This window comes from Dendrobates tinctorius, unplaced genomic scaffold, assembly GCF_039654945.1.
Source record: "Dendrobates tinctorius isolate UK_male_01 unplaced genomic scaffold, ASM3965494v1 ptg000019l, whole genome shotgun sequence".
Lineage (NCBI taxonomy): Eukaryota > Metazoa > Chordata > Amphibia > Anura > Dendrobatidae > Dendrobates > Dendrobates tinctorius.
In genome coordinates, this window is record NW_027361687.1 from 26,546,976 (window position 1) to 26,561,992 (window position 15,017).

Sequence of the window (15,017 nt, forward strand, 5' to 3'; positions counted from 1 at the left end):
AACCACAATGCCTCACACACTGTACCAGAGATATTGGACAGATGCTTATTTCACCCAACTTCCTGATAGGGTGACTTGTCATTAAGAGCAAGTAATGGTTAACCTCTGACACAGATGGTGTACAAAGAGGTTGTCATTAAAGTGAGGAAGGTGGAGCTCAAAGCTCAAGGTCTCGTGGTGGTAGAGGCGGACAGAGCAGAGTGTCAACCTATCATAACATTAGGCACAAATGTGATTGAAAACTATTTAAGGGAGGTCGTCACCATTTTGAAAGACATAGCTGAGTCGGCCCCGTACAAAGAACAGCATGCCCATTTTTTTGGGCTGAAAATCCCCCTCTCGGCTTATATTCGAGTCATATACCTGGGAGTTGGCAGGGGAGGGGGAGCAGGAGTGTCACAGATCATAATTACCCCGTTCTGGCTCAGTGTCTGCAGCCCCCCGCTTCTCCACGGTCTCCCTTCCTTCCTTCAGCGGTCACATGGTACCGCTCATTAAAATCATGAATATGCGCATATTTATGAGTTTAATGAGCGGTACCACGTGACTGCTGAAGGCAGGAAGGGAGACCATGGGAGAACGGGACTGCAGAGACCCAGCCAGGACGGGGTAAGTATAAGCTATATTCACCTGTCTCCGCTCCATCGGTGCTTGCTGCTGTCTGATGTGTCCTCTTGTCAGTTGTCAGTGACATTCAGACAGCAGAGGGTGCGGTGACGTGGTTAGTGCACGCCCTGCCCTCTGCAGCCTGAACGTCACTGACAGATGACATGGCAGACAGCGGCGGCCGGCGAGCTGCGATGGACGCATGACAGGTGAATGTCTCATGTGCCGGGTCCTGAGGCAACAGCGACTCTGGCACCTGGCACCCAGCAACGGAGAGGTGAGTATGTAATTTTTTAATTTTTATTTGCAGCAGCAGTGGCAGCGTATGGGGGCAGCATATGGGGGCATGATATTTGGAGCAGCATATGGGGACAACATATGGGGGCATGATATATGGAGCATCTTATGGGGGCAGCATATGGGGGCATAATCCATGGAGCAGCATATGGGGGCATAATGTATGGAGCATCTTATGGGGGCAGCATATGGGGCATGATATATGGAGCAGCATATGGGGGCATGATATGAGGAGCAGCATATGGGGACAACATATGGGGCATGATATATGGAGCATCTTGTGGGGGCAGCATATGGAGCAGCATATGGGGGCATAATCTATGGAGCAGCATATGGGAGTATAATGTATGGAGCATCTTATGGGGGCAGCATATGGGGGCATAATATATGGAGCAGAATATGGGGGCATAATCTATGGAGCATCTTATGGGGGCATAATCTATGGAGCAGCATATGGGAGCAGCATATGAGGGTATAATGTATGGAGCATCTTATAGGGGCAGCATACAGGGGCATAATATATGGAGCAGAATATGGGGGCATAATCCATGGAGCATCTTAGGCTACTTTCACATTTCAGGTTTTTTTTTCCTGCACGATGCGATGAAAAACCGGACTACCGGATCCTGACGCAAGCGCTGACACTAAATCCTTCTTTCTGCCGGATATATTCCTGGCAGAGAAGGTCTTCCGGGCATGCGCAGTGCAAAAAACCGGTTCGGTGTTTGGAAAAAACGTTGCATGCAACATTTTTTTCAGACGCCGGACCAGTAATTTTGACCGGATCCGGCAAAAACCAGACGTGCTGCATAGGCATCCGGCGCAATGCGGCAATAATGAAACTCTATGGGAAAAAACCAGACCCAGTGGCAACAGGCGCCGGATCCGGTTTTTACACATTTCGCCGCATCGCGCCTGATGCAGAAAAACTGAAATGTGAAAGTAGCCTTATGGGGGCATAATCTATGGAGCATCTTATGGGGGCATAATCTATGAAGCATCTTATGGGAGCAGCATATGGGGGCATAATCCATGGAGCAGCATATGGGGGCATAATCTATGGAGCATCTTATGGGGGCAGCATATGGGGGCAATAATCCATGGAGCAGCATATGGTGGCATAATCCATGGAGCAGCATATGGGAGCAGCATATGGGGGCATAATCTATGAAGCATCTTATTGGGGCAGCATATGGGGGCATAATCTATGGAGCATCTTATTGGGGCAGCATATGGGGGCATAATCTATGTAGCATCTTATGGGGCAGCATATTCTATGGACCATCTTATGGGGCAGCATATGGGGCATAATCTATGGAGCATCTTATGGGGCCATAACCTTTATGGAGCAGCATATGGGGCATATTATTCTAGGGAGCATCTTATGGGGCCATTATTAACCTTTGTGCAGCATTATATGAGGTGTATTTTGTATGGAGCATCTTATGGGGCCCATCATGAATGGTATGGAGAATTACTGTATATGGGGCTCCTGATTCAATATGGCTATTCAAAAACATTTATCCTACTGATGTCTCAATTAATTTTACTTTTATTGGTATCCATTTTTATTTTTGAAATTTACCAGTAGCTGCTGCATTTTCCACCCTAGTCTTATACTCGAGTCAATAAGTTTTCTCAGTCTTTTGTGGCAATATTAGGGGGGTCAGCTTATACTCGGATCGGCTTATACTCGAGTATATACGGTACATGCCATTTGGATTGAGCAGTGCTCCTGGAACCTTTCAGAGAATTATGGAATGCTGCCTGGGCCACATGAACTTTGAGACTGTGCTATTGTACTTGGATGATGTGATTGTATATTCCAGGACCTATGAGGAACATCTGCAACACCTGGCAGAGGTCTTGGAGGCATTGTCCAACTTCGGCTTAAAGGTAAAACCATCCAAGTGTCATCTCCTAAAGCCCAAAGTGCAGTATTTAGGCCATGTCGTGAGTTCAGAAGGAGTAGCACCCGACCCAGACAAAGTGACTGTCATAAGAGACTGGCAAGTACCCACCAACATCCAAGAGATTAGGCAAATCCTAGGCCTAGTGGGGTACTACAGACGCGTTATCAAAGACTACTAAATTGGCAGCCCCTCCTCAAGATCTCCTAGTTGGCCAATCAAAAAAGGCCAGAGGCAAGAGTGCCCTGATTGAGTGGAATGCTAGGTTGGATGAGTCATTCAACAGCCTTAAGCAAGCACTTACTGAAGAAGAGCTCTTAGCGTATCCAGACTATGATCAGCCGTTTATCCTGCACACCGATGCGTGCACATCCAGGTAAACTCCCCTTCGACCTAGAAATCGGAGTCCTTACTCCTAAAACCATATCCAGCCAATTGGACACTGATTGGAATACAGAAAGGCAACTGCAGTATCAAAAAGTTCAGCAATGTGTAGAAGAAAGTCTTGCTCAAGCTAGACAAGTGCATCTCAAGTGCAGCAGGGTAAGGAGAAAGTCATTGCTTATGCCAGTCGGAAGCTTCTTCCTACTGAGAGGAACCTTACCAACTATAGCTCCTTCAAGCTAGAATTCTTGGCTATCGTTAGGGCAGTGACCGAGAGGTTCAAGCACAACTTGGCCTAATCTAAATTTACCATCTATACGGACAACAATCCGTTAACCCATCTGGAGACCGCCAGGCTTGGCGCCTTGGAACAAAGATGGATGTCTCGGTTGTCCAATTATGAGTTAGTCATTAAATAACGAGCTGGTACTAAAAACGCCAATGCCGATGCCTTGTCGCATATACCGAATGCTCCTGTTCCAGCAGGAAGATCTAGAAGACCTGGAAGAAATAGAGATACCAGCATTCCACAGCCACGGTGCCTCCCAAGACTCTAACCACGTGACAGGGAGAAATCTTGCCGTTCACGAAGTTTTCCTTAATCCACTACCTCACTATAGTTGGGCAGAGACGCAGAGCAGTGACCCGACTATATGTATGTCAAAGAACTCCTTGGAGAAGCGGATTCGTCTCCAGCTCCTGATGCGCATGCGGAAGTCCAACAGTTGTGGAAAGAGAGAAATAAGCTGTTCCTTTATGAAGGCAAGTTGATCCGAAGAGCTATTAACCCACGTACACATGAACTGGTATGGCAGATCGTGGTCCCCAAAAAGGACGTACCCAAGGTCTTAGAAGCTTACCACAATCAAGCAGGACACTTTGGTTGGAAAAAGCTGGAAGTAGTCATCTGCGACCGCTTCTTCTGGACAGGTATGAGACGGTCCATTGAACAGTGGTGTAGGGAATGTGGCCCATGTAATCTCAGAAGAAAGAACTCTGCCAATCAATGGGCCCCCTTGAAGCCCATCATCACTAAACAACCTTTGGAACTGGTGGCCTTAGACCACGTGCAACTAACCCCAAGCCGATCAGGGTATACCTATGCCTTAACAATAGTGGATCACTATTCCCGCTTCCTAGTGGTCGTTCCGGTGAAAAACCAAACAGCAAGAACAGTTGCAAAGGCGTTCCAGGAATATTTCTGCAGACCCCATGGCTACCCAGATCAAGTGCTGACAGACAGAGGTCCAGCCTTCAAAGCAGAAGTCTTCCAAGAATTTTGCTCCCTCTATGGATGTAAAAAGACCAGAACTACACCATACCATCCACAAGGCAATGGTCTTTGCAAAAAACTGAATCATCTGGTGATCAATTTATTGCAGATCCTACCACTGGAAGAAAGGAACCAATGGCCTGAGAAATTACCTGATTTGATTGAAATGTACAACCATATCCCAACCAGCGCAACAGGATATGCCCCAGCTTACTTGATGCTTGCATGTCCAGGTAAACTCCCCATCGACCTAGAAATGGGAATCCTAACTCCTGAAACCATATCCAGCCAATTGGACACTGATTGGAATACAGAAAGACAACTGCAGTATCAAAAAGTTCAGCAATGTATAGAAGAAAGTCTTGCTCAAGCTAGACAAAAGCAGGAAAGGAACTTTAATAGACATGATGTGGCAACCCCCTTATCAATAGGTGAACAAGTGCTGAAGAAAAAGAGAAGAAACAACAAGTTAGATGACCAATGAGAGGCTCAGCCTTACACTATTCAACCATCTAGCTATAAAAGCAAAGTGTGTACCATCTCCAAAGACGACCGAAAAACGTGAACTACCGTATCAGGAGACAAGCTGAAAGTATGTCCAGCACAATTGCGTGAAAGAGTTGAGACTAAGGAAGACTCTCAGCTAAAAGAAAAGACTGATACCAAGATTCGCACTGTTCTAGGTGAATTCCCTAATTCTTGGCTACAAGTTAAAAACGCAGTGGTAGTTCCAGTGATGGTGTTCCCACAAAGGTCTTTACCAGAGACACCAAATTGTTCTGGAAGCAATGAGTCGCTAATGCCAACCACTAATACTGTGCATGAGGAAGAACCAGAAAACTTGCCCACAGTCAGCAATGAAGCTGTTGTACCCATGGTAGGTTCAAAGAATCATAAGAAGTCATCTAGTATTCCTATCTTGCGCAGATCTCAGCGTAGCACACAGGGTCAAACCCCTTCTCGCTATAGAAATGATTTATAGAACTGATTTGTAAAATATTCTAAGATTAATAAGTTTTGAGTTGTACTTACATTGAACTTTGCCTTGGGTAGCGTTACTAAAAATGTTAAAGAATTTGTGCCCATATGGACTAATGTGAGATTTCAGTAGTTACTATGCCTTTTTCCACTACAAGAACTCATGTAAAGATTCTTAAACTTGAGAAGAAAAACTGTTTATCGTGCCTTGGCAGGAAGCCATCTAAAACAGCCAGTGCAGTGAATTTTCTATTATGGTCTGTGTGCGCTACAGCTGCACTCAGGGACGATTGTTGTGAATTCGCTTTCTGGCCTACCTCTGGTTACTAGTGATGGTAGTGGAGCTGGTTGTATTGACAGAGGGGTCGTGAGTTCTCTTCTCGGGCTCCCTCTGGTGGTTGCTGGAGGTAATGGAGCTGATCTAATTAACAGAGGCCTGCCACCTGATAATGAGGAGGATGACTGGAGATTTGGAGTTTCTGACTGGATTTAAGACAGCCGACTCCCTCTAACCCTGCTGGTGATTTTTTTCCTGCCTCCTGAGGTCTTAGTTTCCAGCTCAGTCCCTGCATGCTCAGCTAAGTGTTCTTTTGCTATTGTTCACATTTGATCTGGTTTTGTCTATTTCAGTTTTGTGTGGTCAGCCAGCTCCGGCTGGGTCTGTGCTGAATTTCCAGCCTTATGTTACTGCTTGTGCCAGTTTGTTTTTGTCCCTTATTAGATTGGCCTCTTTTTGCTCTGCTTTCAGAATATGCCAGAGTGCTGATATAATGGGCAAAGTCTAGTGACCTCAGTATTTTTCTATCATACGTGTTTGGCTTTTTTGCAGGATTTTTTGCGTGATTGCAGACAGAGTCTATCCTTTCCTGTCCGGTCTAGTTATTGTGGGCCCCATCATTTTCTCAGTATATTTTCCTACCTGCGTTTGTGTTTTCATCTTGTCTCACCGACTATATATGTTTGGGGGCTATCTATTCCTTTGGGGTCTGCTCTGGGGCATTTTAGATTTCCCCTTTCTTGCTTTAGGCTTATTTAGTTCTCTGGCTGTGTCGAGGCGTCTAGGATCATCGTAAGTATGCTCCACGGCTACTGCTAGTTGTGTGGATAGGATCAGGGGTCTGCAATCCACTTAGTTGCCAACCTCTCTGGTTTTCTGTGGCTTAGCTTGGTCATGCTTTCCTCCTCGGTGACCCAATCATAACAGACGATCCAAACAATCAGAAGTGGTTTTGGGCTGTAATCCATGACCCAACTCAGTTACTGGGACTGTTTACTTATACTCAGGTCAACTGTTATGTCATTTGTTATATGCTTATGCTCCTTGTGTAGCCCAAGGACGTGCTACTTTTAACTAGGGGGAATGTGGCACCCTGCATCTTTATCGCCACAAAAGGGTTAAATATGTACTGTTCTGTGAGCAATGGGAATTATGCTAAAGACCACAACACACACACAATTTGCCTCACTCCTTCACTTGTCTGAAGCTTAGAGCTTTGCAGACACACCCTAACTGGGAGGGGGAGGAGTCGTGAGTTGTTGTTTGAGTGAAGAAGGAGGAAGAACTCTTGGAAGCCATGATTAGACATGTGCTCATTCCAAGAGTGAGAACTAAGAAGCATCAGGGTGTCAGCCCCTAGACCATCCATGCTTCCAGAGCAGGGTGGTAAGCTGAGAGACTGTGTGGGATTATACAACCAACAGCATCGTGTTTTCTCCCCGGAAAGAATGCAACAACCTAGGATCAGTGAAGGATAGTGCAAGTGGGAACTTGAGCTGCTCACATACAGGATCCATGCTGCAAGTTGCTGAAGGAGAAATACACAGTGAGTAGTGGCTATATCGGAAGTTTTAGACTCTGGGAAGCCTTGGTCCCAGAAGGGATTAGACTAGCAGGAAGCTTACACTGATTCACAGCAGCAGAGAGAAAGGATAACTCCCATTCTGAAGAGCAGACTGTAACCTGGTGAGAGTTGTTATATCTCCTCTGAACTGCACCTAAACTACAGTAAATGATAAAGTGACTTTCCTTGTCTCCTGCTTGATTACTCCATGCCTTCAACTTTCATCACATTCTCTGATGGTTAGCCCTGGTTGGAGAGGGTTTAACATCTTCACTGCCAACACCATCTACTCCCCTAGGCATCATCTGCAGTGCCGGCTATACTACAGTCGAACACTCCAACTGGCGTCACAAATCACTACATCAACTTTATCTCCATTCAATTCTACCCCTTTGACATGACCGCCTGAGGCCACGGACCAGGTCACTGCCACTGTGACTTTTCCCATTGAAGTTAACAGGCTCGGTGCTGAGTATCCCACGGCCCCTCGGGCACGTCACAGGTCCCATCTACAATATACCGTATTTATGGATATAGGATATGCCTCAAAAGTATATGCTGGGAATGGCTTTTTAAAGGGCTGTATAGCATAAAAGAAAATGAAATCTTTTCTCTAAAAATAGCGCTCTCATGTCAATTGGTTAGATTTGGTACTGCAGTTTGGTTCCACGCACTGGAAATTTAGTTTTATTTCCCTGTAAACAATAATTTATTTACTTCATGAAAGTAGATTATACCAGATTATAAGAAGTGGAACTTGCCACATCAGAATGGGGTAAGGGCAGCCAAGGTCTTGTATGGTCTTCACAATAATGTCCATCACAGCAGTGAAAGGAGGAAATAATGTAATACTGGCGCTACACCCGCTTTATCCTCATCACCGCTGCCTCTAATCGTTACCACTGACCTCTACGTTACTGTCCATAGAAACCGACAGCTTCATCTCATTCCCCATGAGTAAAGTGAATTTCTGTTCAGCGCTGTTTGAACTCCTCCGACCTTTTCTTACAATTCTTTTCCCCTGTAACACAAATACAGTGTATCACAAAAGTGAGTACACCCCTCATATTTATTCTATCTTTTCATGGGACAACACTGAAGATCCGACACTTTGATACAATGTAAAGTAGTCAGTGTACACCTTGTATATGTCATGGTTTACTGAAGCTTCAGGTTAGGCGGTGCAGAGGTTAAAATGGGAAGCCTCTCTATGGACCTGAGGAGGGTTCTTATAGCCTCATGGAGGAGCCGTCCCCTGTCGTTTATACTCCTAATCTAGTGTGCCTGACCCTGTTCTGTCTGTGCTTCATGCCTGCCTCTGTATGCTTGCTTGGTGCTTGACCCGGTCCCGTCACGGTTAACGTCTCTTGTATTCTGACTCTGTACCTTGCCGCCCATTCTGTGTATGACCCCTGGCTACGTATTGACCTCTCTGTGATTATCCCTCCTGTACCTTGCCGCCTGTTCTGTGTATGACTTCTGGCTACGTATTGACCTCTCTGTGATTATCCCTCCTGTACCTCGCTGCCCGCCCTGTGTATGACCGCTTTGCCTGCCTGACTTGTCTATCGTTTTCTCCCCTGTGCCACGGTATTATCAGTGTTACTGTCGGCGCTGCAGGGGTACAGTGGTAATCTCTCCCCTCTTCCTGACGTGCGGTCACATGCTCACAGGTCCTGTGCGCACCCAGCTCTTCAGCGTTGCACCACCTCCCACAGGTCCTTAAGCTGACCTGCTTATACCCACGTCAGATGCCGGACTCTCGCGGCTGCAGGTAAGAGTCCTCCACGTGCACTTTTTCTGCGTCCTTGTAACTTGAGGTGGCGGTGCTGCTGAACCGCTCCTGATAGTATAACAGTGTGAATAACTCAACACACAGCCATTAGTATCTAAACCACTGGCAACAAAAGTGAGTACACCCCTATGTGAAAATGGCTGAATTATGCCAAAAGTGTCAATATTTTGTGTGGCCACCATTATTTTCAAACACTGTCTCAGCTCTCTTGGACATGGAGTTCACTAGAGCTTCACACCCCTTAAAAAATGTGAGGGGTGTACTCACTTTTGTGATATTCTGTATGTCATAAATGCAGATTTAGCCCAATTTTTTCATTTTGTATTTTTTCACCATACTAGCACAAATAACACATTAGCATAAATGGACTAACCATGGGAGAATTCAAGTTTACATCGTGTTATATTTTCCCCTAAAGGAGTCATGACAAAATGACCTATGTTTTAATAATGTTTTTGTATTTAATGTGTTTTTATTTCTTAAGTATTGTCTATGTTTTAGGATTCTTTTATATCTGTGTTAAAAAGAAAACGTGGAATTCTTGTCAGTTTCACATTGGCCAATGAGGCTATTTTTCTTTTAAGAAGAGTTTTCAGCAGCCTTGTTATCAGAAGAGGCAAGGTTACAATGACTTATAACACCTCTATACACAGCTGATAAGATAACACAGGATCCACCAGTCAAAGTAAGCAATGTAACAGCTCTCTTTCCCTTTACAATGACCTTTGCACACACTCATTAGATTCTTTGATAGGGTCAGGGTGTGTTCACTGTGGCTATGTACATATTTTGTTTCCTGAAACAACGGGAAGTTAGAGTCTAATAAAGCCCCAGTGGCCAATGTGAAACTTTCAACATTTTCTTTTTAAAACAGATCAGAATATTTGAAAAAAATATTGCTAATTCTAGACATGTAACCCTACTGCCATGTATACCCAAAAACAGGCACCTTTTTGTCAGTTGCTCTGCTAAACTCAACTCCTTTTGCAGTCTGTTTGCAGGACCCACCAGGCAGAATTTGCATCTCGACAGGCATGCCATTATGGAAGTTTCGGTGGCCTGGAGACTACAAAGGGAGTGACAATGAATCTGGTGAAATGCATTATAGTGTCACCTAGAGCATTGTAGGGGTGAGCTATCAGCAAGGTGTCACCAGCAGGCTGTGAGCTCACAAGGGTGGGGGGGTTTATTACTACTGTGGTTGGGGACAAATGCAAAGTTTTTAGTCCTTGGAGAAGTCAGCTGTGGGAAGTTTCCTAAGCGTAAGGTGTCTTTTACACGGCCGGGACATGTGACAGTTTTCATACGTACCGGAGACATTGTCACTGTCAGTGTGTTTCCATGGACCGTGTGTTCGTGGGCAAAATACGCTGACATGTCCATTATTTACAGCAGCATGGGCCACAAAATGTCCCGCACACGTGCATACGGATGACATTTGTATGCCATCAGCGTGACACATACCGGTGCCTGGGAAGCAGCAGTACTGGTAGCACTGTTCCCCAGCGCCGGGTGCTGAAAACAGCTCTCATCACTGTCCCCTACTCTGTATGCAATCAGCGCGAGCATGGGAGAATGATGAGAGTTGTATTCAGCTGCTGACATTGAGAACAGGCAAGGGTTATTGAGAGTATTCATCAGCCGTCACCTGCGCTCTAAATAAATACATTTTATACAAAAACGGTGTGGGTTCACCTGTATTTTTGAAAATTGGAAACAAATGGAAGGCACCACCAATATTAGAATCTAATACACACATAGGTGATCAACCTACAAACATGTCAAATATATGAAGCCAACACGTGAAAAAGAGACATGTCACGACAAAATAGGGATCACCAAAACAGATACAGTATGTCTAAAATATCATACTTTATTAGAGTGTACAAACAAACCAAAAACACACATTAAAATCATCTAAAAACAATGTTCACAAGAAACAAAAGTCATGCTCACACAAAGGGCCCTACTGACAAAATAATCATATTATCAGATATAATAATGCACAATGCCCAAATCTGCAATATATGGAGACATATATTTCATGTTATGTATCAAAGGATCTATGCAGAATGAAAAAAAGCATGCTACTGACTCCTGAGGAAACCACGGCAGTGGCGACACGCGTCGGGTCTTCATTTCCGGCTCTCTGACACTATATATGATTTATCAGGTCGTGAGCTATGAGCATTCCATCTGGGTATGAGCATTCTATATGGTCATGTGTTTCTAGCAGTATTATTTGGTGCTATTAGCTCTTCATTACATTGTATAGGCTGATTAGAGGCTTTTTTTCATTCTGCATAGATCCTTTGATACATCACATGAAATATATGTCACAGGATGAATTAGGCCGGCACCTCAAACCCATACCCATTATATGTATTTTTTATTTAGTATTGGTCTACATCTAATTAGGCCGGCATCTAATTAGACCGGCACCTCAAACCCATACCCATTATATGTATTTTTTATTTAGTATTGGTCTACATCTAATTAGCTCAGGACTCCCTCTATCTATTGGTTTATCTGCATATATTGCACATTTGGGCATTGTGCATTATTATACCTGATAATATGATTATTTGTCAGTGTGAACATGACTTTCTTGCAAACATTGTTTTTAGATGTTTTTTATGTGTTTTTGGTTTGTTTGTACACTCTAATAAAGTATGACATTTTAGACATACTGTATCTGTTTTGGTGATCCTTATTTTGTCGTAACATGTCTCTTTTTCATGTGTTGGCTTCCCCTTTTTTTGATATCCAGGCAAAAATGACAGCTGGGGGGCTGCAACCCTCAGCTGTTAGATTCAGGAAGGTTCGTTATCAAGAATAGAGGGGTCCTCACGCTTTATTTTTTAATTATCTAAATAACTAATATAAAAAACGGTGTGGGGTCTCCCCCATTTTTGACAACCAGCCTTGCTAAAGCAGACAGCTGGGGACTGGTATTCTCAGGCTGGTAAGAGGCCGTGGATATTGACTTCCCCAGCCTAAAAATAGCAGCCCGCAGCTGCCCAGAAAAGGCACATCTATTAGATGCACCAATTCTGGCACTTTGCCCGGCTCTTCTCACTTGCCCTGTAGTGGTGGCAAGTGGGGTTCGCATTTGTTGGGTTGATGTCATCTTTGTATTGTCTGGTGACATCAAGTCCACGGGTTAGTAATGGAGAGATGTCTACAAGACACCTATCCATTACTAATCCTATAGTTATATGGTAAATAAACACACAGCAAGTGTAAAGTCCTGTATTTGAAATACAGGGGAACCACATGTCATTTTTTTTTTTTTATTAATTTATTTATAGTGCAGGCAGCGGCTGATGAATATTCCCATCAGCAGCAACCTGCTTTCGCTGTTATCAGTTAAATACAACTCTCAACATTTTCCCCTACTAGCACTGATCGCTGACCAAGCAGGGGAGAAAGAGGTGAGCTGTCTACAGCACCCGGCACCGGGAACAGTGCGAATAGTACCACTGATTCCCAGGCGCCGGTATATGTGGTACTGATGCAGCACACGCCACACATACATCACAGGTATTAAACACACGTATATCCAGTGCTGGTTTTTCCAGTACCGGAAATATCAGGGACTTGTGAAAACACTCTAACATGTCTGGCAGACATCTCTCAGTCAGAGCCCTGTCTCTGCCTGGGCTCTTCGTGGTGGGGTCTTAAGCAGAGAATGTGATGAAATTCCCCCTTTACCATGTGCTGCAACCCATGACAATGGAATGAATTTCTTTTCTTTCCTCCTAGCAGTTTGACAATCTGTCTTGTCTGAAAGCCGCACTGTGTAGCACATGGTAAGTCTGCCGCCATGCCAATAAATGATAGATGTGCTATATTCATAAAGACGTGTGTGCCTTACGTTGGGGGTCTTTGTGATTGTAATGGTGAGGCTGTCTTGCTTAGGTTTGCGAGATGTGAGTGCCATGCCGTCTTTTTCCGCACGTATCCGATCCTCCTCTATTTCCTGTGGCAAGTAAATATTTTGCTTTTTCAGTTAAATAAATACTTAGCATATATTCATTTACCACTACCATATAATGCTCCAATTCTAACATGGCTAGACTGGTCACGACCTACAGAAATAAAGACCTTTATACAGTAAATAAGCCTAACATGAATCAAAGAAGCCAAGCCAAGGATAAAGCAGAACTGAAAAAGGCAACGTAGTATTTCGGGTAAAGCAGAAAGATGAAAAGTGGAAAACCCCTTTAAGGAAAGTCTACCTCCATACATTTACACATTTATGTTACGAGTATATATATAATTTTTAAATAGGTCTCTTTGGTAAAACAGATGCCTAGGCATCCATCCTGACTGCGCCCACTGCCAGGCATATAACCCCTGAGTATACGTGAAAGACAGCGGCCATTAACATACCGAACCTAAATAGGGACAACGTCCTGCTAATTACCAGCAATTGTTTAAATCGAAGAAACTTTGCAAGTGTTTCTAATGAAACCCATATGTGTTCATGGAGTTTATTCTGCAGTGTTTTACCTACCCGATGTCTTTGCACAAGGGCTTCATTCTTTTTCTTTAAGGCTTTGATCTTTTTGTCCAGCTCAGCATCTTTCTGCTCCTTTTCCCTGACTTCTCCTTCACATGGCAAAAGCTGTAAAAAATATATAATTTTGATGTACATAGAGTAAAAAAATAAATGCACTGCACAATTGCATCACACATATAGAATTAAAGGGGCCATTCAGTATTGTGATATTGATGGTTTATACAAAGATGCTTTATTGGCGGGACCAAATAAACATTAGTTTTGCCAAAGCACATGTACAGTACAGAGTAGGGACTGTGGGGATAATGGATGGGGACTGTAGGAACGATGGATGGGGCACAGGGTGGGGGCTAAGGAAGTCCATGGCATGTCAATGAATTGAGGCTTGCAAGAGATGTTAAAAGCAATAATAAAGGATTTTGGGGATATGTCAAAAGTAAAAGAAAAGTCAAAGATGCTATAGGATTTTTACAGGATGAAAATGATGAAATGGTAAGACAGGATGTTGAGAAGGCTGAACTTTTAAATTCCTTTTTTGCATCTGTTTGCTCTCAGAAAGGAAATGTAACATCAACGGTTCTTCACTGTCCTATTAAGGGAATAGAAGAATCCAGGATATCTATAAACAGAAAGTTAGTGAGGAAACTCTTAGCTAACCTAAATTAATTCAAGTCTCCAGATCCAGATGAATTACACCCCAGAGTTCTGAAGGAGATAGCAGAAGAAATTTTTGAACCCCTCTCCATAATCTTTGAAAATTTTTGGAGAACAGGAAAAGTCCCAGAAGACTGGGGAAGAGCAAATGTTCCTATTTTCAAAAAGGGGAAGAAGATGGACCCAGGCAACTATAGGTCGGTGAGTCTGACTTCTATACCAGGAAAGATCTTTGAGCAAATTATTAAACAACATGTATGTAAGTACCTGGACAAGAATGAAGTGATTAAACAGAGTCAGCATGGGTTTGTAACGAATAAGTCATGTCAGACTAACTTAATTTCCTTCTATGACAGAATCACTGATTGGGAGGATCAGGGAAATGCTGTAGATATAGTATATCTTGACTTCAGCAAAGCATTTGACAAAGTATCTCACATAATCCTTTTTGAAAAAATGGCTAAGTATGGAATAGACAAGGCAACTGTTAGGTGGATTCATAACTGGCTTAGTGATCAGACCCAAAGAGTGGTCGTAAATGGCTGCACATCCAGTTGGAAGAATGTCTCAAGTGGGGTACCACAGGGTTCTGTTCTGGGCCCTGTATTGTTCAACATCTTTATCAACGATTTAGATGAAGGAATTGAGGGTAAACTGATTAAATTTGCTGATGACACAAAGCTAGGAGGGATAGCTAATACTAGAGAAGAGAGAAAGAGGATTCAAAAAGATATAAATAAACTGGAGCAGTGGG

At 43.7% G+C, this 15,017-nt stretch overlaps 1 protein-coding gene across 5 annotated transcripts in view; it reads right to left on the minus strand.

The window, feature by feature from the left end:
* CCDC9B (coiled-coil domain containing 9B) overlaps positions 1–15,017 on the minus strand; it is a 138,668-nt gene that overhangs the window by 75,123 nt on the left and 48,528 nt on the right. For 4 of the 5 annotated variants that reach the window (XM_073566734.1, XM_073566736.1, XM_073566735.1 and 1 more), the window contains 3 exons: positions 13,604–13,714; positions 12,962–13,066; positions 8,197–8,310 (listed from right to left, as the gene is read on the minus strand). In XM_073566734.1, the coding sequence (XP_073422835.1) occupies positions 8,197–8,310; positions 12,962–13,066; positions 13,604–13,714 (330 nt within the window). The remainder of the gene's footprint in view (positions 1–8,196; positions 8,311–12,961; positions 13,067–13,603; positions 13,715–15,017) is intronic. The other variant, XM_073566737.1, reaches the window with a different exon arrangement.